General features: G+C 38.0%; 1 protein-coding gene across 1 annotated transcript in view; it reads left to right on the top strand.

Annotated features, from left to right (window-relative positions):
- CIR1 (corepressor interacting with RBPJ, CIR1) overlaps positions 1 to 25,020 on the top strand; it is a 42,827-nt gene extending 17,807 nt beyond the window's left edge. The window contains exons 8-10 of the mRNA XM_047722196.1: positions 20,888 to 20,994; positions 22,301 to 22,386; positions 23,974 to 25,020. Coding sequence (XP_047578152.1) covers positions 20,888 to 20,994; positions 22,301 to 22,386; positions 23,974 to 24,712 — 932 coding nt within the window. The 3' untranslated portion in view covers positions 24,713 to 25,020. The remainder of the gene's footprint in view (positions 1 to 20,887; positions 20,995 to 22,300; positions 22,387 to 23,973) is intronic.
- The last annotated feature ends 494 nt before the right edge of the window (positions 25,021 to 25,514 follow it).

Raw genomic sequence — 25,514 nt, 5'->3', positions numbered from 1 at the left:
ACATATAGACATGTACTTGTAGAAAAATGACAGGAAATAGACCGATATATTAACATTGGTTGTACATTTGTAATTTTTAAGTGAATATCATTTTAGAAAAATTAAAATTTGTATACATAGAAGTAAGTTATTTAAAATTTTATTGCTCAGTTAATATGTTTGAAGTTTGGCCTGAATTTACCAGAGCCACTTAACATTAGGAGAAACTCTTAAAGGTTTCTCAAAAACAAAATAAAAAAATTCTACTGTATCAAATAGGAAAGCAAGTAATAATGATGTTGTATTCTGAATTGAATGCAATGAGAAATAAACTGGCCAATTTCCTAATCCACTTGCTGATTCAAGCTGAAAAATCTTTTCATTTTAAAAAATCACCTATTGAATAATGTCTCACCAGTGAATAGAGATTATTTTTGCAATAATGCAATTTCAGTGGATGTGGTTATCATGGGATAATCACACCCCTGGGGTACAGCCTTGTGCCTGTAATCTCCCAGGAGTGTAATTATTTCATGATAACCGCACCCCCTGGTGTTGCATTATTTCTATTATGAAATTCTTAGTTTAGTATATAAAGTAACTTACTTTGATCACTGGAAACTGCAAGGTGCTGTTAGAATGTTCCAGCTGTGAGGTTTACAGAGACCAGCTATAAGATTTACTTCTCCTTTACAAAGTTAAATTAGGCAATCAAAATGCTTCTTTTGGCTAAGCTGGTTTAGAGTATCTTTTCTACCGATAAGATCATCTTAACTTTGTAAGTTTCCATGTATTCTAAATACATCAGAATTACCCATAAAACTTTAAAGCTTCAGTGGTGACTGAATTTTTATAAAATATATATTTTTTAAAGTTTTTATTTATTTATTTTGACAGACAGAGATCACAAGCAGGCAGAGAGGCAGGAAGAGAGAGAGAGGTGGAAGCAGGCTCCCCGCTGAGCAGAGAGCCCGATGTGGGGCTCGATCCCAGGATCCTGGGACCATGACCCGAGCCGAAGGCAGAGGCTTTAACCCACTGAGCCATCCAGGCGCCCCTATAAAATATTTTTATATTACGGTACAATTAAATGGCCTGCCCACCTCTTATCCATACTCTTTGGCCCTTATTCTTATCATTGACTCTTGCCGTCTCTCTCACGTTTATAGTGTAAACTGAAATTAAACATTTTTTTAAAATCCACAGTGGGGGGGTTTAAGGTAAGAAGGGTATTTTAAGATTTATTTTTATTTATTTGAGACGGAGAGAGTATGAGAGGGGCGAGGTCAGAGGGAGAAGCAGGTTCCCCATGGAGCAGGGAGCCAGATGTGGGACTAGACTCTATCCCAGGACTCCAGGATCATGACCTGAGCCAAAGGCAGTTGCTTAACCAACTGAGCCACCCAGGCACACTGTTTTTTGCTTTCTTAATAGATTTAACAGTTACATGTGTGCCTCCTAGTTAATCTTTTTGTTTTGTTTTTTTGTGCTTTCTCTTAATAGACATTATTCTTATAAAGTTGTTTTAGGTTTGGAGCAAAATGAAGAGGAAAGTACAGAAATTTCCCATAGCACCCTGCCCCCACAAATGTATGGCCTCTCCTATTATCACCGTCCTCTACAAGAGTGGTATATTTGTTAGAATTTTTTAATATTTTATTTTTAAGTAATCTTTATACCCAACATGGGGCTCGAACTTAGAACCCAGTGATCAAGAGTTGGTGTACTCCTCTGCACTGAGTCAGCCAGGTGCCCCACATTTATTATAACTGATAGCCTACACTGACACATTATTATCTCCCAAAATCCATAGTTTACATTAGGACTTGCTCAGCATTGTACATTCTGTAGGTTTGAACAAAGGTATAATATGTTTCCACCATTATGGTATCATACAGAGTAGTGTCACTGTCCTAGAAATTGTGCTCTGCCTCTTCATCCCTCATTTCCTTCTAGTCTCTGACAGCCACTAACTTTATACTGTCTCCATAGTTTTAACCTTTTCCTAAAGATCATGTAGTTGGAACCTTACAGTATGTAGCCTTTTCAGATTGGCTTCTTTCACTTAGTAATATGCACTGAAGTTTCCTCCTCATGACTTCACAGCTCATTTCTTTTCAGTGCTAAATAATACTTCATTATCTGGATGTACCACAGTTTATTGATCTAATAGACATCTTGGTTGCTTCGAGTTTTGGCAGTTATGAATAAGGCTGCTTTAAACACCCATGTGCAGGTTTTTATGTGGTCATAAGTTTTCAGCTCCTTTGGGTAAACACCAAGGAGCATGATTGCTGGATAGTGTGGTAAGAGTATGTTTAGTTTGTTTTGATTTTTTTTTTTTTAAGATTTTATTTATTTGACAGACACTGAGACAGGAACACAGGCAGGGGGAATGGGATAGGGAGAAGCAGACTCAACAAGGAGCCGGATGCAGAGCTCTATCCCAGGACTCTGGGATCATGACCTGAGCCAAAGTCAGAGGCTTAACGACTGAGCCACTCAGGCACCCAAAAGTATGTTTAGTTCTATAAGAAACCACCAAACTGTCATCTAAAGTAGCCACACCATTTTTACAGTTCCATCAGCAATGAATGAACGTTCTTGTTATCTACATCCTTACCAGCATTTATCATTGCCAATGTTAGGAATTTTTGGCCATTTTAATGGGTGTGCAGTAGTATCTTGTTTTACTTTGCATTTCCCTGATGACATATGATGCATCACATTTTTTTCATATGCTTATTTGCCATCTATGTATCTCTTGGTGAGGTGTCTGTTAAGGCCTTTGGCCCATTTTTTAAAGTAGGTTGTTTTTAGTGCTGAGTTTTAAGAGTTCTTTGTATTTTAGATAATAGTCTTTTTCCAGATGTGTCTCCTGCACATTTTTCCCAGTCTGTTGCCTGTCTTCATTTTCTTGATCAGCTGTGTTTTTAGCAGCTTTATTGGGTTAAAATTTACATACCATATAGTTCATACCTTAAAATTACAATTCAGTGATCTGAATTCATGTACTTACAAGAGTTGTACATCCATCACCATAATTTAGAATATTTTCATTACCCCAAAGGGAAACCTCTCAGCCCTTCACCTTCTAGCTTCTATTCTCCCCAACCCCTGGGCAGACACTAATCTACTTTCTACTTTTTTTGGTAAATTGCCTATTCTAGATATTTCATATAAATGAAATCATACAATATGTAGTAAAGAAGGTAGATTTAGTATCATTTTCTTTGCCTTTAAATTTCACACTTACACAATTAAAATTGCCTTTCTTCTGCCCACCATCCCAAACCCTTAACGTCCAGGGTCCTTTTCCCATGGAGTCTAGGCATGTCACCTTCCTTGCACATCAATTATGCACAGAGTATTGTTAACTAGGGAAGGTCAACTAAGCCACAGCTTTTATTAGGGCTTATTTACATAGTCTGGATTGATTAACTTACTGGCTATATAGCTGAACTCCTACCTAGTTTCTCTCCCTTCTCCAGATGTCAGGCTAATGTCCTGCGGCTCAAAGCCCTGACATTCTACATGGTTGGTCTTTCTGGTGTGGCCAGCCCTGTCCTGACTCATCTCCTTAACATAACCTATTTAGGCATTTACCATGAGTCACCTCATTAATATAAGCTACAAGGTCCCATCATGAATAACAGACACTCTGGTCACTCAGGAAATTTCAAGGTTCTGTAAGATACCTCGGAAATAATCTTACCAAAGAGGTAAAAGATCTATACTCTGAAAACTATAGAACACTTATGAAAGAAATTGAAGATGACACAAAGAAATGGAAAGACATTCCATGCTCATGGATTAAAAGAACAAATGTGTTAATATGTCTGTACTACCCAAAGCAGTCTACACTTTTAATGTAATCCCTATGAAAATACCATCAGCATTTTTCACAGAGCTAGAACAAACAGTCCTAAAATTTGTATGGATCCAGAAAAGACCCAAATAGCCATATCAGTCTTGAAAAAGAAAAGCAAAGCTGGAGGCATCACAATTCCGTACTTCAAACTATATTACAAAGCTGTAGTGGTCAAGACAGTATGGTACTGGCACAAAAACAGACCCATAGATTAGTGGAACACAGTAGAAAACCCAGAAATGGATCCACAACTGTATCAACTAATCTTCAACAAAGCAGGAAAGAATATCCAGTGGAAAAAAAGACAATCTCTTCAACATGTGGCTTTGGGAAAACTGGACAGCTACATGCAAAAGAATTAAACTGGACCACTTTCTTTTTTTTTTTTTAAAGATTTTATTTATTTATTTGACAGAGAGAGATCACAAGTAGACAGAGAGGCAGGCAGAGAGAGAGAGAGGGGGAAGCAGGCTCCCTGCTGAGCAGAGAGCCTGATGCGGGACTCGATCCCAGGACCCTGAGATCATGACCTGAGCCGAAGGCAGCAGCTTAACCCACTGAGCCACCCAGGCGCCCTGGACCACTTTCTTACATCATACACAAAAATAAATTCGAAATGGATGGAAGACCTAAATGTGGACAGGACAACATGCAAATCCTAGAGGAGAACACAGGCAGCAATCTTTTTGAGGCATGGGAAACAAAAGCATACATGAAATTTGGGGACTTCATAGAGGTAAAAACTTCTGCACAGTGAAGGAAACAAATTAAAATGCAACCTGGGGCGCCCGGGTGGCTCAGTCAGTTAAGCATCCGACTCTTGGTTTCAGCTCAGGTCATGATCTCAGGGTCATGATATTGAGCCCGATGTCAGGCTCTGTGCTCAGCGTGGAGTTTGCTTGTCCCTCTCCTTCCCCTTCTGCCACCCCCTCACTTGCATTCATCCGCACGCGCGCGCACACACACACACACACACACACACACACACACAAAGTCAAGGATTTAGAGCCTCCCACCCAGGAGCTGGGGACAAGTCCAACCAAGGTTTTTTATTACTCAGCAGTTGTATTTTCATTTAGTTACAATATTTTAAAGTTTCTTTTGAGGGGCGCCTGGATGGCTTAGTCATTAAGTGTCTGCCTTCAGCTCAGGTCATGATCCCGGAGTCCTGGGATTGAGCCCCACATTGGGCTCCCTGCTCAGCGGGAAGCCTGCTTCTCCTCCCACTCCTCCTGCTTATATTCCCTCTCTTGCTGTTTCTGTTTCTGTGTCAAATAAATAAATAAAATCTTTAAAAAAGTAAAATAAAATTTCCCTTGAGACTTCCTCAACCCATATGTTCTTTAGAAGTGTGTTGTTTGATCTCCAAATACATTGGGATTTTCTGACTTACTTTCTGTTATTAATTTCTGGTTTAATTCCATTTGGTCTAAGAGGATTGTTTGTATGACCTCTATTCTTTTACATATGTTAAGTTAGGTTAGATAGCCCAGAATGAGGTCTGTCTTGCTGAATGTTCCCTATGAGCTTGAGAAGAATGTGTATTCTGCTATTGTTGGGTAAGGTATTCTATAGATGTCAACTGAATCCATTTGAAGGATAGGTGCTGTTCAATTCAGCTATATCCTGATTTTTTTTTGTCCACTGGATCTGTCCACTTTTGATAGAGGGGCATTGAAGTCTCCAACTATAATAGTGGATTTGTCTGTTTCTAAAAACGTTTCATACACACATACATTTTAAAGATTTTATTTTTTATGTATTTGCCAGAAAGTGAGCAAGCAGAAGCAGGGAGAGCGGCACAGGGAGAGGGAGAAGGAGGCTCTCTGCTGAGCAGGGAGCCTGATGCAGGGCTCAGTCCCAGGAACCTGGGATCATGACCAGAGCTGAAGGCAGACCGTCAATTGACTGAGCCACCCAGGCGCCCCTTTATATTTAAAGGAGGTTTGTTGGGATGCCTGACTGCCTCAGTCAGTAGAGCGTGTGACTCTTTCTCAGGACCGTGAGTTCAAACACCACACTGGGCATAGAAAACTACCTTTTTTTTTTTTTTTTTAAGATTTATTTATTTAACAGACAGAGATCACAAGTAGGCAGAAAGAGGGGGAAAGCAGGCTCCCTGTCAAGCAGAGAGCCTGATGGGGGGGGTCTCAATCCCAGAACCCTGGGATCATGACCTGAGCTGAAGGCAGAGGCTTCAACCCACTGAGCCACCCAGGCGCCCTTAGAAAACTACTTTAAAACACACACACACACACACACACAAACGTGGGTGTGTTGTAGACAACATATAGTTGGGTCTTACGTAGGTAATATTATATTTCTTACTGACATAATTGGATTAAGATCTATTTTATTTATAATTATTTTCTATTTGTTGCCCTTGTTCCTTCTTTTATTTTTTTGTTCTCTCTTTTTTTTTTTAAGATTTTATTTATTTACTTGAGAGAGAGTGAGAGAGACAGCATGAGAGGGGAGAGGGTTAGAGGGAGAAGCAGACTCCCCGCTGAGCAGGGAGCCCGACACGGGTCTCATTCCCAGGACTCCAGGATCATGACCTGAGCCGAAGGCAGTCACTTAACCAACTGAGCCACCCAGGCACCCTGTTCTGCTCTTTTTCTGCTTTCTTTGGCTTGATAATTTTATATGATTCCATTTTCTCTCCTCTCAACATATCAGTTGTGCTTATTTTTTTTATTTTATTTTATTTTATTTATTTATTTATTTATTTATTTATTTGAGAAAAGGAGAGAGAGAGAGAGCAGGAGTAGGGGGAGAAAGAGAAGCAGGGTCCCCACTGAGCCAGGATCCCAGTGCAGGGTTTGATTCAGGACCTGAGCTGAAGGCATGCACTTAACTGACTGAACTTACCCAGGAGCCCCTGTACTTATTTTATTTTATTTTATTTTAGTGGTTGCTCTAGAATTTGCAGTATGCATATACAACTAATTTAAGTTGACTTTGAGATAGTGCTGTACCACTTTGCAAGTGGTACCAGTACTTTGTAACAGAGTAAACCAGCTCCTGTTATATAATACAATTCCTTTTTTCTGTCCCTTTTAACATTGCTGTCATACTTTCATTTATAAGCTATAATCTCCTACTATATTATTGCTATTATCATTTCAAACAACATATTATATCAGTTAAAAATAAGAAAAAATAGGGGTGCCTGGGTGGCTCAGTCGTTAAGCGTCTGTCTTTACCTCGGGTCCTGATTCTGGTGTCCTGGAATCCAGCCCTGCATTGGGCTCCCTGCTCGATGGGAAGCCTGCTTCTCCCTCTCCCACTTCCCCTGCTGGTGTTCCCTCTCTCACTGTGTCTCTCTCTGTCAAATGAATAAATAAAATGTTTTTTAAAAAAAATAAAAAATATTTTATCTTTTATTTTCAAATGCTCTTTCTTTATGTAGATCCCGATTTCTGATCTGTGTCCTTTTCCTTCTCTCTGAAGAACAGGTTTTAATCTTTCTTGCAAGGCAGGTCTGCTGGTGACAAATTCCTCAATTTTTGTTTGTTTAAAAAACTTTATTTCTCCTTCACTTTTGAAGGACAGTTGCACTGCTTACAGAATTCAGTGTTGGTAGGTTTATCTTTCAACACTAAATACTTCACTCTCCTGTTCCTTGCATGGTTTTTTAAGAGAAGCATGATGTAATTTTTTATCTTTGTTCCTTTCTAGGTAAGTTTTTTCCCCTCTCTGGCATCTTTCAAGACTTTGTCTTTGATTTTTTACAGTTTGAGTATGCTATAGGTGTAGATTTTTTGGTATTCATTATGCTTGGTGATCTCTGAGCTTCCTGAATCTATGGTTTGTTGTCTGTCTTAGTCTTGGGAACTCTCATCCAGGTCAGGTATTTCTTCTTTTATCTCTCTTTTCTCTCTTCTCCTTCTGGTTCTCCTGTTGTGTATATGTTTTATCTTTTGTAATTGTCCCACAGTTTTTGAACATTCTGGTTTTCTTTTCTATTTTTTTTTTTTTTCTCTTTTTCCCTTTGCTTTCAGTTTGAGAAGTTCCTATTGACATATCTTAAAACTCACTGATTCTTTACTCAGGCATGTCCAGTCTGCTGATGAGCTCATCAAGGGCATTCTTCATTTCTGTTAATGTTTTTTATTTCTAGCATTTCCTTTAGATTATTTCTTAGGAGTTTCTATCTCTGCTTATTATATTACCCATCTATTTTTCCATGTTGTCCATTAGAGCCTTTAGCATATTAGTCTTATTTTATTTTTTTTTTTAAAGATTTTATTTATTTATTTGAGAGAGAGACAGTGAGAGAGAGCATGAGCGAGGAGAAGGTCAGAGAGAGAAGCAGACTCCCCATGGAGCTGGGAGCCCGATGCGGGACTCGATCCCAGGACTCTGAGATCATGACCTGAGCCGAAGTATTAGTCTTATTTTAAATTCCCAATTGGATAAGTCCAGAATTTCCATCATAGCTAAGTCTGATTCTGATGCTTGCTTTGTCTTTTAGCATACTTATAACTTTTTTGTTGAAAGCTGGACATGATGTAGTATCAGGTAGATGAAATTGAGGTAAATAAGTCTTTAGTGTGAGGTCTTATTTTTTTTTGTTTTTTTTTTTAAGATTTTATTTATTTATTTGACAGACAGAGATCACAAGTAGGCAGAGAGGCAGGCAGAGAGAGAGAGGAGGAAGCAGGCTCCCCACTGAGCAGAGAGCCTGATGCAGGGCTTGATCCCAGGACCCTGGGATCATGACCTGAGCCGAAGGCAGAGGCTTTAACCCACTGAGCCACCCAGGCGCCCCTGAGGTCTTATGTTTATCTGGCTAGAAACTAGGTTGTATTTACAATTTGTTGGAGCTGTAGATGTCAGGGTCTTAAATTTCCTCTGGTGTCTTTGTTTTTGTCTCCCCCGTTATCTTTTGGTTTCCCTACAGACTGCTTCTTTATAACATATAAGAGTCTGAGCCTTGCTTCATTTGTAATCTCCTCTACAGGTATCCTCTACAGGAGCCCTGTTAATATGGTGATAATGTGTAGGGGGAGGGGAATCATTCTATAACCCTATGACTAAGCCTCATTCTTTGCCTTTTTAAGGTTTATTTTTATTTATTTATTTAAGTAACTGTTACACCCACCATGGGGCTCAAACTTATGACCCAAGATCAAGGTCTCCTCCAACTGAGGCAGTCAAGTACTCCTGGGTCTCACTCTTTTAGTGAACCTATGCTTCTGGGCTATAACCTTAACAGGTGCTTCTCAGGCTTTTTTCCCTACTTCACAGCTTCTTTTTTTTTTTTTCCATGTAGGTTAGTTAGGCTCTGGTAAAAGAGTCTCCTTTGAGAATAAGCATATGCTCAGGATAACAAAATACTCTGGGCATATTTCAAAATGGTTACTTTTCCCTTCATACTGTTGGAAGGTAAGTACAAGGGGACTATATTCACAGTGAGAACCTGGTGAGGCTCCTGGAAGTAAAACTTATTAAAGTGTTTTTAGTTCTCAGGCTAGTCCATGCTCAGTCCAACAATAGTATATTATTCTTTTAAGGATTCTAGTAGTTGCTGACTCCACTGGTGGTTTCTGATCCTGTTAAACTGTGATTCTCTGTATTGCCTGTCTCTCCTGTTTTGGAAGCAGTGTTTTACCTTGTGGCCTCAATTCTCTAATACCTCTAAGAAGATTTGTTGATTTTCAGTTTTTTCAGCTCTGTTGTTGTAAGGATGGGAGGACTTTCAAGCTCTTCATATATTGTACCAAAATCTAAAAGTTGTTAAAGCAGCATAGTAGTGAATAAACATCGAGCCCAGATTTGTTAACATTAGTTTCATGTTGTACTAATTATTTGACTTTTGGTTTTTTTAGGCTTAAGTTGCTATATATTTAAAGTCTGCCATCTTTTTTTTTAAAGATTTTATTTATTTGACAGAGAGATCACAAGTAGGCAAAGAGGCAGGCAGAGAGAAAGAGGAGGAAGCAGGCTCCCTGCTGAGCAGAGAGCCCGACGCAGGACTCGATCCCAGGACCCTGGAATCACATGACCTGAGCCAAAGGCAGAGGCCCCAACCCACTGAGCCACCCAGACGCCCTCTGCCATTTTTTTTAACTTAGCTATAATTTTAAAAATATTTAGAACTGCATATAATATGGCAAATTTCACATTTTTAATGAAACTAAATTTCAAATTCAAAAGCGTGCCACTGGATGGTTTGACAAATACAGAATTTCTTTTTCTATATAATGTCTAAGTCTCAGAACCAGTCATACCACAAATGGCTAAAGTGATGTTAGGTAAGTATGTTTGACATGTCTCTATGAATTCTGTCTACTCTGTGGTTTTTAGTGTGTTTCATTCAATATGAAAATGAATAAATAGTTAAATTGAGGAATATATTATTATATGTAACATATTACACTTACTACAAAAATTTGTTTGCCTATGAATGCACTGTTCCTTACCTAATTTTCCCTAACTCTTGATTTAATTTCCATGAAGAATGTTACACTAAACCATAGCACTAATAGAAGTTTTCCGCAACAGAGCTTCCATATGCTGCTCTTCGTCTTCTCATCAGCCTTTTTTTAAAAAGATTGATTGGTTGATTGATTTTTTAAGATTTTATTTATTTGACAGAGAGGGAGAGAGACAGCAAGAGAGGGAATTCAAGCAGGGGGCGTAGAAGAGGGAGAACAGGCTTCCCGCTGAGCAGTGAGCCCATTGCAGGGCTCCATCCCAGGACCCTGGGATCATGACCTGAGCAGAAGACAGACGCTTAACAACTGAGCCACCCAGGTGCCCCTTATTCATTTATTTTAGAGAGAGCAAGAGAGAGAGAGAGAGAGCATGAGCATGCACACGGGAGAGAGCAAGTAGGAGGGGCAGAGGTTAGAGAGTAACCCAGGCCGACTCCACGTTGAGCCCAACGTGGGGCTCAATCCAGTGACCCTGAGATCACCACCTGAGCCAAAACCAAGAGTTAGACATCCAACTGACTGCACCACCCAGGTGCCCCTTCATCAACTTTTTATGTTGAAAACATTTTGCCACTTGAGAATATGTTTGGGAAATCTCAAAAAATAATTAATCTTAATCTTTGCCAGAAAGATACGTAGGAGGCATGCTAGAGGGACTTTCTGTAGAAAGAAAGATGTTAAACTCAGTTGCCCATCTGGCAAATCTCCCTGAATCTGTTACAGAGTTACCTTATGCAACTCCTTGAAGAAGTTGAATCCTACTAGCATAGCTACTAAGATAGACCTACATCTTCTGCCTTCTGCTTGTTTAATTCTCCAACAAAATTCTACTGCAGAAAAAGTGTTTGTGTTACCAGAATCTTTTTAAAGCTAAGCTCATGGGAATACCTGGATGGCTCAGTCAGTAGAACATGCAATTCTCAGGGTCATAAGTTCAAGCCCACATTGGGTATGGAGCCTACTTTAAAAAAAAAAAAAAAAAAAAAAAGCTAAACTCCTAAAGTAGGCAGATATTAAAAACTAATAAATAAAGGATTGATGTCAAAATAAGTGAAGTTAGGCACCATTTCTCTTCTTTAGTTGATCAGTCGGGAACCAATTTTTTTTTTTTTTTTTACTGCAGGTGGAAGCTAATTAGCTGAAAAGAAATAGTGACTTATTGAAGAGATAATTCAGTAAAACTTATAAGTCATGGTGCTTCAAAAGTTAAAAGGGTGCTCTTTTTTTTTTAAGATTTTATTTATTTATTTGACAGAGAGAGCAAAGAGAGAGTAGTAGAGGGAGAGAGAGAAGCAGGCTCCCTGCTCAGCAGGGAGCCACATTTGGGACTCCATCCCAGGACCCTGACATCATGACCTGAGCTGAAGGCAGATGCTTAACCATCTGAGCCACGCAGGTGCCCGGTGCTCTTGACTAATACTTTAAATTTTGGCTATTTTATTTTAAGTGATTACCAATGGTTAAGCATTTCTAACTACTTATAAGTACTAATTGTAATTCAGTGCTTAAATTTGTTGTTACTGTGACTAGGTATTGAAAGTCCATTGACATTAACAAATTAATTGTAATCCTGTTCTATCAGTAAATGATTCTGCTCTGTAAAGGGATGTGTGGGGGCAGTGGGGGCTATGCTTTCCTTAATCTCCAAGGTGTATTAAGATTCTTAAATTACAGGGGCACCTGGGTGGCTCAGTGGGTTAAGCCTCTGCCTTCGGCTCAGGTCATGATCTCAGGGTCCTGGAATCGAACCCCGCATCGGGCTCTCTGCTCAGCAGGGAGCCTGCTTCCCCCTCTCTCTCTGCCTGCCTCTCTGCCTACTTGTGATCTTTGTCTATCAAATAAATAAATAAAGTCTTTAAAAAAAAAAGATTCTCAGATCACAGTCATAACTCTCTTTTACATGATTCTTCCTACTTAACATCATTCTGTCTACTCAGGGTCTGCCATCTTCAAGTAAAGGAAGTTAGCTAGTGATTACCTGGAAAAGGAAAATAAATGAAATGTAGTCCACCTAGTAAATGTTAATTCTGCTATGCAAATCAAACTTAATGAAGTTAACAACCTTCATCATGTTCCACTCACTTAAAATGTCCTACTTTTTACCTTTTCCTAATTCGTATGAGAGTTTGAAAACCAAACTCAGTTTCTTGTTCTTTCCTGAAAAAGTCTAAGCTTTTCTTTTTTTTTTTTTTTTTTTTTTTTTTTTAAAGATTATTTATTTATTTGACAGACAGATCACAAGTAGGCAGAGAGGCAGGCAGAGAGAGAGAGAAAGGGAAGCAGGCTCCCCGCCAAGCAGAGAGCCCGATGCGGGGCTCGATCCCAGGACCCTGGGATCACGACCCGAGCCGAAGGCAGAGGCTTTAACCCACTGAGCCACCCAGGCACCCCAGTCTAAGCTTTTCTGAATTAGGGACTGTATCTTACTTACCTTTGTATCCCAGTGCCTTGTACAGTTTACATAATTGTTTATCATCTTTTCTGAATATAACTCATAACACAGATTTACAATTTATATTTTACCTGTTATTTAATATGAACTGGTGTTCCCCAAAAGATTTTAAGCTTCAAGGCAAAAACTGAGTTCTCCATTCTCTATCTCTAAGAGGCCTAATGAAATAAAATAATCTCTCATTAATACATACTGATTTTTAAAATCACTTTCTAGAGCACCTGGGTGGCTCAGTCATTAAGCATCTGCCTTCTGCTCAGGTCATTATCCCAGGGTTCTGGGATCAAGCCCCACGTTGGGCTCCGTGCTCGGCGGGAAGCTTGCTTTCCCTCTCCCACTCCCCCTGCTTGTGTTCCTGCTCTCGCTGTCTCTGTATATGTCAAATAAACAAAATCTTTACAAAAAATAAAAAATAAATCACTTAATGTGTTATATAGTAGGGATGCATTAGTTGAAATTTCCTGTGCTGGGCTCTCTCCATAGTTAGAGATGTAATATAGAAATGTAGTGAGAGTCTATAATAACATGGTCATTGAGTATTTGCTGTTGACTGGTTTAAAATATTATGTATATATACATAATATATATACATATATATATATATGTATGGGCGCCAGGGTGGCTCAGTCATTAAGCATCTGCCTTCAGCTCAGGTCATGATCCCAGGGTCCTGGGATCAAGCCCCGCTTCGGGCTCCCTGCTTAGCAGGGAGCCTGCTTCTCCCTCTCCCACTCCCTGTGCTTGTGGTCCCTCTCTCTCTCTGTTTCTCTCTATCAAACAAACAAACAAACAAATAAATAAATAAATGTGTTGCTTCTTAAGTGTAGAGTTTGAGTCTGACAGTTGTATGTAACCAGTGTCTCTGACTAGATATAGAGCACAGTATTGCCATAACCTAGAAAATACACTTCTGTCCCTTGCCAGTTAGCCTCCTCCACCCACAACTGCTCTTCTAATTTTAAATCTCAGATGTTACTTTTACCTATTCATTAATTTCATATAAATGGAATCATATGTATTTTTTGTGTCTGATTTCTTTGACTCAGCATAATGTTTTTGAGGTTCATGGATGAATAATTCTCAAGAGCTCTCATTCTCTCTCAGGAGCATTCATAGTCCTAAAATTTAATTAAAACATGGTGCTAACTTCTAATACTTCATGTTCATCACAGCACAAATTATTTTTCTTAGTCTTCTATGGACTGTGAATTCACTTTATTTCACTGGATGTATCATCACTAAAATATTTGCATATAACTTAAGTTGAAGATATAATCAAATGTAAGTCATATATTTTTAACTATTCTGTTAAGGAAAGATTTTTTTTTAAATAAATAGTGTTCTTTACTGGCATACAATAAGAGAGGTTTTATTTTCCTTGTTTTTGTGTATTTTCTAGACACGCAGACTAAAATGAAATGTTTAATTTTTCTTTTACATTGTATGTTTTAATATAGACCAAATTAGCTGTCTTCAGTATGAACTTGGGATAAGGGCAATAAGAAACCCTATTTTTTCCAGCCTCCACTAAGCTGAACTGGCAGTGTGTCAGGAAAATTCCCAGTATGGAGCAGTTTTATTGCAATTCAGTACAATTGGTTCTTGCATAACCTTTAGAAAATCATACATAAAACATTCTCATCTATATAAATAAAAATCACCCACACACTTTATTAATAGCTTTGTTCACTTTTTCCCTGGGACTTGTGCTGCATGTTCCTACTGTGCCCCCTTTTTCAGCCTTTTTTTAGGATAACTTTCTGTAAGCTTTCTTAAAAGCAAAAGGGTTAGGTAATACTAGAAATCATATATAAAATTCTTGATAATTCCCACTAGCCCAGATCTCCCTCACAGTCGTGTACTATAACTAGTGTCTCTGTTTGTCCTTTGTACATTTAGTAACAGGGAGTGGCTTTTTTACTAGACACAGTTTAATTTTAGGAAAGAAAGAAGGTTGTACTTTCATGGAAATAATCATAATATATTTTATTTGTGATAATGTTTGGGGTTTATTTTAAAACACATTTTTAAGGTTTACCATTGTCACTATGACTACGTGATAACAGCAAACATACTGGGTTGAAGTCTCAGCCTTTTTTCCTTAGTCTAGTTCATTAGCCAGAAATGTGTTTGTTTCAAGTGTCATTTTTCTAAATCTAAATTTAAGAAGATTTTCTGTGTATTCCTCCAAAGTATATGGTATAAAATGCCAGAATAATAAGCATCTAGATCTTACTACCAGCTTATGGAAATACAGTGACTAGAAGAACATTAAATGACATCACTGTCCAGAATATGGGAAATTTATAGGACAAATGACCCCATTCTCTCAGCAAATGAAAGCACGTAGGGGGTGGGTGTGGTTTTCTATTATATTAAATTTCTGTTAGATTAAAACAGACTTAAGGTATGTGTGTGTCACTTCATACCTCATTTTTAGTATATGAGCTGCCGAAGCGAGCACTGTATCACTTACACCTCAGTTTAAAGAGAGAGAGATTTAAGAGATACGTGAACTAGATGCTGTGTGTGGACCTTGTTTGGATCCTAATCTGGATAGATCCAACTGTGAAAATACTTTTGAGACAACCTGAATGTTAACTGGGTATCAGATGATATTTTCAGTATGTCAGTATGGACAGGTGTAGTAAAGGTGTTGTTAGGGTTTTGTTTTTAAGAAATTCTCCCTGTTTATTAGTGATTAAATACCAAAGTGATACCTGAGATTTTATCTCTGTCAAATAAAATCTAGGTTTATCAAATCTCTGTCAATAACTCTGTCAAAAAAGAAAGAAAGGATGGGCGCCTGGGTGACTCAGTTAAGCGTCTGCCGTCAGCTCAGGTCATGATCCTGGGGTCCTGGGATCAAGTCCCACATTGGGCTCCCTGCTCACCAGAGAGTCTGCTTTTCCCTTTCTCTCTCCCTCACCTCTCCCCCTGCTATGCTTGCTTCTCTCTCTCAAATAAATAAATAAAATCTTAAAAAAAAAAAAAAAAGATGTTGGAAGTGATAAGAATGACAAAACACTGATAATTGTTGAAGCTCTGTAAGGAGTACATAGGACTTACTACATTATTCTCGCTAGGTTTGAAGATATTCACTGTATAAAGTTAAAATACACAATGAGAAGGAAAAAATTTATCACCACTTATTTTTTTAAGGTTTTATTTATAAATTTTAGAGAATGAAGTGAGCAGGGGGGAGCGCAGAGGGGGAGGGAGAGGGAGAGAGAAGCTGGAGCAGATTCCGTGCTCAGCACAGAGCCTGACACAGGGCTCTATCTCACAACCCCAAGATGATGACCTAAGCCGAAATCAACAGACACTTATTCCTGACTGAATCACCTTGGCGCCCCACCACTTCATTTATTTATTTATTTTTAAGATTTACTGTAGAGAGCGAGCACCAGCAGGAGGCACAGAGGGAGAGGAAATCCCAAGCTGACCCTGCGCTGAGCCCAAGTCCAACACAGGAAGTCGACCGCACTGAGATCACCACCCAGGCGGAAGCCAAGAGTCAGGAGCTCTGACTGTGCCACCCAGGCGCCCCATCACCACACTAATAGCAAACAAAACTATATTCACTTTAGGAATAGCAGACACTTTCAACAAACAGTAACATCCCATAAATAAATGTGTTAAATTTAGGGGAAGGAGTAAAAGGCATTTGTAATACAACCTTTACCTAACGCACAGTTCAGGGCCCTCCCTTCTCCCGCCGAATACCATGAAACTGTAGAATGTTTCATTTGAAAGGAATGATGAACTTTGAAAGGAAGATACATCTGTCCTTGGGAAGAGCAGACGGACCTAGTGCTAGCAGTGAAACCCAAAGCATTTAGCTCTCTCCTATGCCGTTTATGGGAGTCACTTGAGACTGCTAATTGTGAAGTCAGTGATGTGGCCTTTCTCATAGCCAGAACTTTTGACTTCCTATATTATTCTCTGATAAAACATCTGTTTTACTATGGAATATTTTTTACCTTCCATTACTTTTGCTTAGTTCTATAAAAAGGAATGCTCTAAATGAATAGATTAGGCCTTTTACAAACATGATTTTCTATAACGTAATTCACCTTCTGGGATTTTTTTTACCTGAGATTCTGACTTCAAGGTATTTTTCTAGTAGAAAATAGTCCAGGTCTAATTGGGACATGGAGCTGAATACCAAAGTCACAATCAGTATCACAGCAAAGGGTTTGCAGAATCAGTGAATGTTGAAAATGGTTTCTTTAGTGGATCTGCTTTTCTAAGTTCTAACATTGGTTTTCGTGCTCTAGAGGTTTAATCCAGCCTGACTGAAGTACTCTAGAAAAGAGCCTTCACAAATCAACATTTTATTTTTTTTTTTTTAAGATTTTATTTATTTATTGGACAGACAGAGATCACAAGTAGGCAGAGAAGCAGGCAGAGAGAGAGGAGGAAGCAGGCTGCGGGGCTCGATCCCAGGACCCTGGGATCATGACCTGAGCTGAAGGCAGAGGCTTTAACCTTCTGAGCCACCCAGGCGCCCCTACAAATCGACATTTTAAAACAAAAGCCCTTTTCCTGAATTCTCTAGAATTCTTCAACCATAGCAAATCTAAGAGCAAACCAAACATTCCTGAGTCCCAAATCCAGTTGTAATTTAAATTATTAAGGCACTATACATGAAAGTAGTCATTTTGCATTTTGAGTATATTTATAAAATCTATTTTTTCAACATATCTATATAATCTGTTATATCAACTAAATTTTGAGTTCTCAGAGAGCTGGAGTCATTTCTGTCAGTTTAAGTCTTCATAGCCACTGTCACAACAGGAAAGTATAAAGGTATCTTGCTAAATATATCTTAATTAAACCTGACTTGTCACATCTTCGAAACCCGGAACTTTTGATGGTAGAAGGTTTAAGTATAAGAATATATGAAAGGGGGGGTGAGGGTATGGGTAACTGGGTGAGGGACATTAAGGAGGGCACTTGATGTAATGAGTACTGGGTATTATATAAGACTGATGAATTACTGACCTCTACCTCTGAAACTAATAATATATGTTAATTAACTGAATTTAAATAAAAATATTCAAAAATAAATAAAATATGCCAGCTAAAGAAAAAACAAAATGTGTTGCCAACATTAAGGAAAAGGCTGTATTGGGAAATAGTTTAAATATAAGAGCATATAAGCTATCCACTCCTCTAGATTAATGTTTCTCACAGTGATTTCTCCTTCTGGTTTGCTCCATTGAACATAGTTAGACAAAAATATAAAATCATATTGTATTATTAAAAAATATATATGAGGGGTGCCTGGGTGGCTCAGTCATTAAGCAATTGCCTTCAGCTCAGGTCATGATCCCCGGGTCCTGGGATCAAGCCCGCATCAGACTCCCTGCTCAGCAGGAAGCCTGCTTCTCTCTCTTCCACTTCCCCTGCTTGTGTTCCCTCTCTTGCTGTGTCTGTCTCTGTCAAATAAATACATAAAAATCTTGGGGCGCCTGGGTGACTCAGTTAAGCCTCTGCCTTCGGCTCAGGTCATGATCTCAGGATCCTGGGATCATGCATCAGGCTCTCTGCTCAGCGGGAACCTCTCTGCCTGCTTGTGATCTCTCTCTCTGTCAAATAAATAAAATCTTAAATATATATATGAATAAGACGATTTTGAGAAACATTACTAAAAGCATTTTTTAATTATAAAGAATATGTCACAATAATCATAAACATTTTATAGCTACTGGCAAAAGAATTGTTACTGTTTATTGAATACTGTTTGTCAGGTGGTTCCCTGAGTTTTTAGTCTTACAGTGTGGGAGTGTATGCCAAACATATGTACTACACAGAGTTCATTTGACGTTTTAGAGCAGTATAAATGCTGCAAGAGTCCTGTTTGGTTCTATTTCTAGATAATCTGTCAGACTGGCTAAAGGGAGATCATTTTCTTAAAGTAATCGTAACTATAATGAAAATGTAAAAAGCGTGTTTTTTTAAAAACTTCTTGTCAAGGGGCGCCTGGGTGGCTCAGTGGGTTAAAGCCTCTGCCTTCAGCTCAGGTCATGATCCCAGGGTCCTAGGATTGAGTCCCATGTCGGGCTCCCTGCTCAGCAGGGAGCCTGCTTCCCCTCCCCTCTCTGCCTGCCTCTCTGCCTACTTGTGATCTCTGTCTGTCAAATAAATAAAATCTTTAAAAAAACAAAACAAAACTTCTTGTTAAAATTACACATCTTTTGGTAAGTTAGTAACCTCTCATCATAATGGCCAAGCTCTTTGGCCCTTTACTGGAGTCGTTTTTAACCTAAGTTTTAGCATGATTGCTTGCTGAATTCATTTGACATCAAAAAAAGTTGTTAACCAGGAAATGTAGCTTTGACAGTTCAGAAAGCACATTTTCTATTTTATAAAATTATGTTCATACTTTCAGTTGTTCTTGATAATATGAATAGAATAAATGGTAAAGCCTGTAGATCCTAATAAAGGATACTAACATACACCTGATCTTTTCCAGCCAAATTTTTTAGCCAAAGATGCTACTGACAAGTGAACAGATTTGGATTTTATTGTCTTTTGTTTTCCATGGTAACATGTAGGTGAACATGCAAATAACTAGTAAAAGACCAATAAAGCAGTGAAAAGAAAAATAGATGAAGTATTTAATAAAAAAAAACTAGAGAATCGGGGTGCCTGGATGGCTCAGTCATTAAGTGTCTGCCTTCAGCTCAGGTCTTGATCCCAGGGTCCTGGGATCGAGCCCCGCATCAGGTTCCCTGCTTAGCAGGGAGCCTGCTTCCCTTCCTCTCTCTCTGTCTGCTTCTCTGCCTAATTGTGATCTGTGTCTGTCAAATAAATAAATAAAATCTTAAAAACAAACAAACAACTAGAGAATCTGTGGGGCGCCTGGGTGGCTCAGTGGGTTGAGCTTCTGCCTTCGGCTCAGGTCATAGTCTCAGGGTCCTGGGATCGAGCCCCGCATCAGGCTCTCTACTCGTCATCAGCTTCCCCCTCTCTCTCTGCCTGCCTCTCTGCTAACTTGTGCTCTCTTTCTCTGTCAGATGGATAAATAAAATCTTAAAAAAAAAAAAAATAACTAGAGAATCTGTTTTTTGAAGTTTTTCTATCCCCCACCCCTCTTTATGAATTCCTTGTTGGCAGGAACTGTCTTATTCTTCCTTATATTCTGGATAGATTACCCAGGGTAGCTCATTTAAGACAGTATAAATAATTTAGGCTAGAAACTTTACATGGCTTCATGAAATGTTGTCCTTAATGTGCTACCAGCAGGGAAAACAAAATGAAATTGAAATAATATGAAAGAAAGAGGACAGGGTCTCTCCTTCCATATGGTAAACATAATGTTTGCGGGAAGATCACAGACATTTTTAAAATCATTTTTTAATTGTATCTATCGTTGGTCCATATTATTTATCTTTAGTATATATTATGTGACCAAAAAGGAGCTTGCTTTTCAATTTGAGATTTTGCGAAAATGGAAACAGCAGTTTGTGAAAAATATAACAAAGACACACACCCATAGCTAGCCTAAAATTGTTTGTCACCAGTCCCAAACTGATAACTAGACATTTCAGACTCTGAGTGTATATATGGGAGATTAACAAAAGTGCTTAATAGTGACCTATCATGTGCGTGTTGTGTGCGTGCATGCATACGTGTTTGGTTGTGTGTGTGTGCTGTTGATAATTAGCAACCACATGGCAGTGTATTCAGTGTTGGTGTTTGATAAATAAGGAGGAATTTTGAATTGGAAACTACAATAATAAATTGCTCAGGTACCTTTAAAAGTATCTTTTTAAAATTGAATTCTTGCTGCGAGAATAACTGTTAAAGTTTAATTGCAGTTTTTTATCATTTTTCTTTGATTTTATTCTAAAAACTGCCAAGCATAACATCTAAATGTAGCTTTTTCAATGTGACAAAGTTACATAAGAAGAGAATCCCCTAGCACGTAAAGAAAAATGCAATTATTTTCTATTCTGAATCTCCAGACTGCTGTTTTAGAAAATCATATCTGATTATTTGCTCAGCAGAAGATTATTGAGTTGATTTAGCTGTGATTTTACTTAACAAAGCTTCAACTGCATTCCTACTGTGGAGTCCAAAAAAGGTAGAGAGATATAAATGATACATTCAAACTGCGATTTTTGTGAACAGGGCCATCGATGCACCCCTCGGAGCTAATAGCGGAGATGAGAAACAGTGGGTTTGCACTGAAACGAAATGTACTGGGGAGAAACTTGACCGCAAATGATCCATCACAGGTAATGATCTTTTTATCGGTAAGCTGAAAATGCCTATAAATCTAAATGTGATTGCTTGTGAATTGCTACTTAATGCTTTCCAATATGCATATATCCATAGGAAAGCAAGATAGAGCAAAGAAAATGCCTAAAATGTATTTTGATTTTGATTCTTTATTATTTTAACCTAAATGAGAAATTGGTTTTAAACCTGTATTTTAATAAATGAAACTCCTCCAGGTTTATGTGGATAAAATCTCTACGAACTGGTGATGAGGTTTTTTTTCCCTCTCTGTTAACTTAAATTAAATAGAACCAATGAGAAGTGGTGTATGGAAGAAAACTCCTAAAAATTATAGAAAATACTTTAAACTTAATTTATTAAACTGTACGTAGATCCAGAAAAATGGTTGCTGGGTTGTAGATATCCTAACCGTAAATTATTTTATTTAATAAAGAAACTGGAGCCCAGAGAAGTGTTTGCCTTTGTGGCTCAGGTGATTGTTTAGAGACAGACCTGACACTAAAACTCAGACTCCCATTGGCATAAACTTGTGGTACTCTGAGAAGAGGCACATTACTTTCCAAACACTGCTAGGGACTATTCATATAACCTATACAATCAAATATCTATACTGTTGATACATTGGTATATACTTGATAATGTACTGTTGAATTTATAAAGGCTAAAATTGTGGATGTTTTGACCTTCTTATAAAGTTCATGATCAGGAACGCCTGGGAGGCTTAGTCAGTTAAGAGTCTCCCTCAACTTAGGTCATGAACTCAGGGTCTTGGAATCCAGCGCCCATCCGGCTCCCTGCTCAGTGGGGAACCTGCTTCTCCCTCTCTTTCTGCCATTCCCCCTGCTTGTGCTCTCCTTCTCTCTGTCAAATAAATAAATAAATCTTTTTAAATAATAATAAATAAACAGTAAATAAAGTTCATGATCTTCTTGGTTTTAACATTTCATTAAGTTAAAAATAAAATATTTAAATGCTTAAGTGTTTAAATTCAAACTCAAGAGATGGAGAGTAGGAGCCATGCTATAAATCTGTGTTTTACGTATGTTTTCTGTCTTCCTCTTCCTGATAAAGTTTGTTAATACTAACAAAGCAGTTATCTTCACCTCTTAGTGTGCTATGATCCTCCTTGGCAGGCAGACTACAAAAAATTTTTAGTCCCCTACCACCTACTTCCCAATCCAGGATGTCATACTCATCTATAGTATGTCCCTAACACAAAATTTCTTATTTATGTTTTCTTTCCCATCTGATAACTAATTTGTTTTGCAGTCTAGCAATTTATTGATGTCTTTGTTGATTCAGGAATATGTTGCAAGTGAAGGTGAAGAAGATCCAGAAGTCGAATTTTTAAAGTCACTGACAACCAAACAAAAGCAGAAACTTCTCAGGTAATTAAAAAGTGTATATTTAATGGATTCAGCTATTTTTTCTTGCATTTATCTTAGTATCATATTTAACTCTGATCCTAAGAGCTTACGAAACTACTTTAAACCATGCATCACATCTACTGATTTGCTCTTCAGCTGTAGTAATACAATTTTGTCTTTCTTTCAATAATACAAAAATGAGTATAAGATTATTATATTCAGATTATGGTACAAAATCATTGTTCTTTCTAGAACATTTAGTTTGGAAATAGCTTTATTTGTAGGCATTACTTTTCATAATAGATTTTTATATATCTTTGCACACAGTTTGTTCCCATAAAACACTGTGAGCCATGTGTTACTCTTTTTGTAAGATTTTATGAGGAATGCTGAAAAATGTTTAAATTTAAGGTAAATATGAAATTAAACAGACTACCTCTGGATTAAAGAATCCAAGAAATGTTTGCTGAGTCCAATAGAGGGAGCTCATGATGTTTCAGCTTGTGGATTTTGAGAATGGCTGGACAGAACCCTCAGTGAAGACATTTTTATTTCAGAGTAACTCAAACACACAAACAAGTTACTCTTCTCGGAATGTGAAATACTCTTTAGAAATTCAGAATGCCTTAATAAAATTGTCTTAATTTTTTTTTAAGATTTTATTTATTTATTTGACAGAGACACAGCGAGAGAGGGAACACAGGCAGAGGGAATGGGAGAGGGAGAAGCAGGTTTCCTGCTGAGCCCAGAGCCCAATGCAGGGCTCAATCCCAGGACCCTGGGATCAAGACCTGAGCTGAAGGCAGACGCTTAACGACTAAGCCACCCAGGTGCCCCTAAAATTGTCTTAATTTAATTAATTTTTAATTCTAAACAGTTGTTGAAAACTAGTATGGGATTATATAACAAAAGAATACAGAAAACTTGAAAGGTATTCTTCTTTAGAATTTCTGGAGAATATGCCCTTCAGTTTTGATAATGTAATATTGATTAGTATTTCCCTACTTTAAAATAGCACATATCATGGGGCACCTGAGTGGCTCAGTAGTTAAGTGTCTCCCTTTGTCTCAGGTCATGATCTCAGAGTCCTGGGATCTAGCCCTACATTGGGCTCCCTGCTCTGTGGGAAGCCTGCTTTTCCCTCTCCCACTCCTACTGCTTGTGTTCCCTCTCTCGCTGTGTCTCCCTCTGTTAAAAAAGTAAATAAAATCTTAAAAAATAATAATAATAAATACATATCATTAATTTTCATTTGATTATAGCTACATATTTGAGTTTACATTAGCATGTAACTAATGTTATAAAGCTTCCTTGAGGTCAGGATGACTTTATTTAGAGTGCTATATAATTTCAGATTCTGATTCAGTAAGAATTTTTTTAATAGTCATTACTATTGGAGAAAGTGTAGTGAAAGAATTGACTTAATGTATTTAATTTTTATGTGTGACTTGAATAATTTAAAAGAAAACTGTCATTTAATAAAGAATCCATTTATATTTGAATACCATTTTCAGTAGTGTCAAGGAAAATATATTGTCTATTTAAAACTTTATTTTTGTCAACAAAGGACTATTTTTACATAGTATGTTACTATTTTTCCAATAACAGGAAATTGGACCGGCTTGAGAAGAAAAAAAAGAAAAAGAAAAAAGATAGAAAAAAGAAAAAGCTTCAGAAGAGCAGAAGTAAACACAAAAAACATAAAAATAGGTCCCCCTCCTCCTCTTCGTCCTCTTCCTCCCCCTCCTCCTCCTCCAGTGAGACTTCAGAAAGCAGCAGTGAGAGTGACAACAAAGAAAAGAAAATACAAAAGAAGAAAAGAAAGAAAAATAAGTGTTCAGGGAATAACAACAGTGATTGTGAAGAGAAGGACAAGTCTAAGAAGAGAAAACTTCATGAAGAACTTTCTAGCAGTCACCATAACAAAGAAAAGGCCAAGGAAAAGCCTAGGTTTTTAAAACAAGAAAGTTCTAGGGAGCATAGCAAATGGAGCCATTCTGATTCTGACAAAAAGTCCAGAAGCCATAACCAGAGCCCAGAGAGGAGAGGATCTGAAAGAAATGAGAGGAGCAGCAGGAGCCAGAGCAGGGATGAGAGGGGTAGGAGAAGCAGAAGCAGAAGTCACGGTAGTTACAAGCAAAGAGAAATAAGAAAACGGTCACAGCGAAGTCCCAGTGAAGAGCGGAATAGAAGAAGGGACACCAGGAGCCATGGCACAGATGTATACAGAGGAGAAAGAGCGCACAGAGAGAGCCCAGGAGATAAGCATGCTAGGGTAACACAAAGAGAACGAAGCAGAAGTAGAGAGAATAAAGAGAGACTGTATGTGACAATTACCTGGGAATAAAAATGATCTCCACTCCCTTATTGAGTACCTGTGGCAAGGGCTAAATTATATACTATTGTCTTTCTAATAAAAAAGCTCTGTTTTAATTTTCCATTCCAGAAAACTGTCCTATCAAATACAAAACTACGTGAGTCCTATAAGAATGAACTTCGCAAAATATTTGTAAGTAATCTCTTTTGGGGCTGTAAAAATATTTTCTGTTGATAAATGTTTCTTGTGCCCTAGATTAAAAACCCCGTATAACTCTGTGACATTTTCTTTGTTTTGAAACATCATTAAAAGAATGATAGTACACTGAATGGGTATAATTTAATTTTTGTTGTTTTTTTCTGTTCAAATGTATTACTTTTAAAATTCTAATTTACTTGAAGCAAAGCATAATCATTGTTGATATTCTCTAGTATGAGAATTTGTGGATTTGATCACTGTTTCCTTAAGACGTTTAAATTCCCTTCAGGTGTTTTGTTCTATTTACGTTAGGAGGGCGTATTAGTTTTCTATGCTGCCCATTACCTCAGACTTTAAACAGCACAGATGTACAGTTTCTGGAGATCAGAAATCTGAAATGGATCTCACTGGGTTAAAATCAAAATGTCAGCAGGTTTGGTTCCTCCTGGAAGCTCTAGGAGAAAATCCATTTGCTTGCTTATTTCTAGCTTCTGGAGTCTGCCTGCATTCCTTGGCTCCTGCCCTCTTCTTCCATCTTCAGAACTTGTTAGGGTAAAGTTAAGTCCTCACATCTTATCACTCTGACATTTTGATATTCTGCATCTCTCTTGCACTAATTTTAAGGACCCTCGTG

This window comes from Lutra lutra, chromosome 3, assembly GCF_902655055.1.
Source record: "Lutra lutra chromosome 3, mLutLut1.2, whole genome shotgun sequence".
In the NCBI taxonomy this organism is placed as follows: Eukaryota; Metazoa; Chordata; class Mammalia; order Carnivora; family Mustelidae; genus Lutra; species Lutra lutra.
The sequence above is the reverse complement of the archived record's forward strand: the minus strand, read 5'-3'. Positions and strand labels throughout refer to the sequence as shown.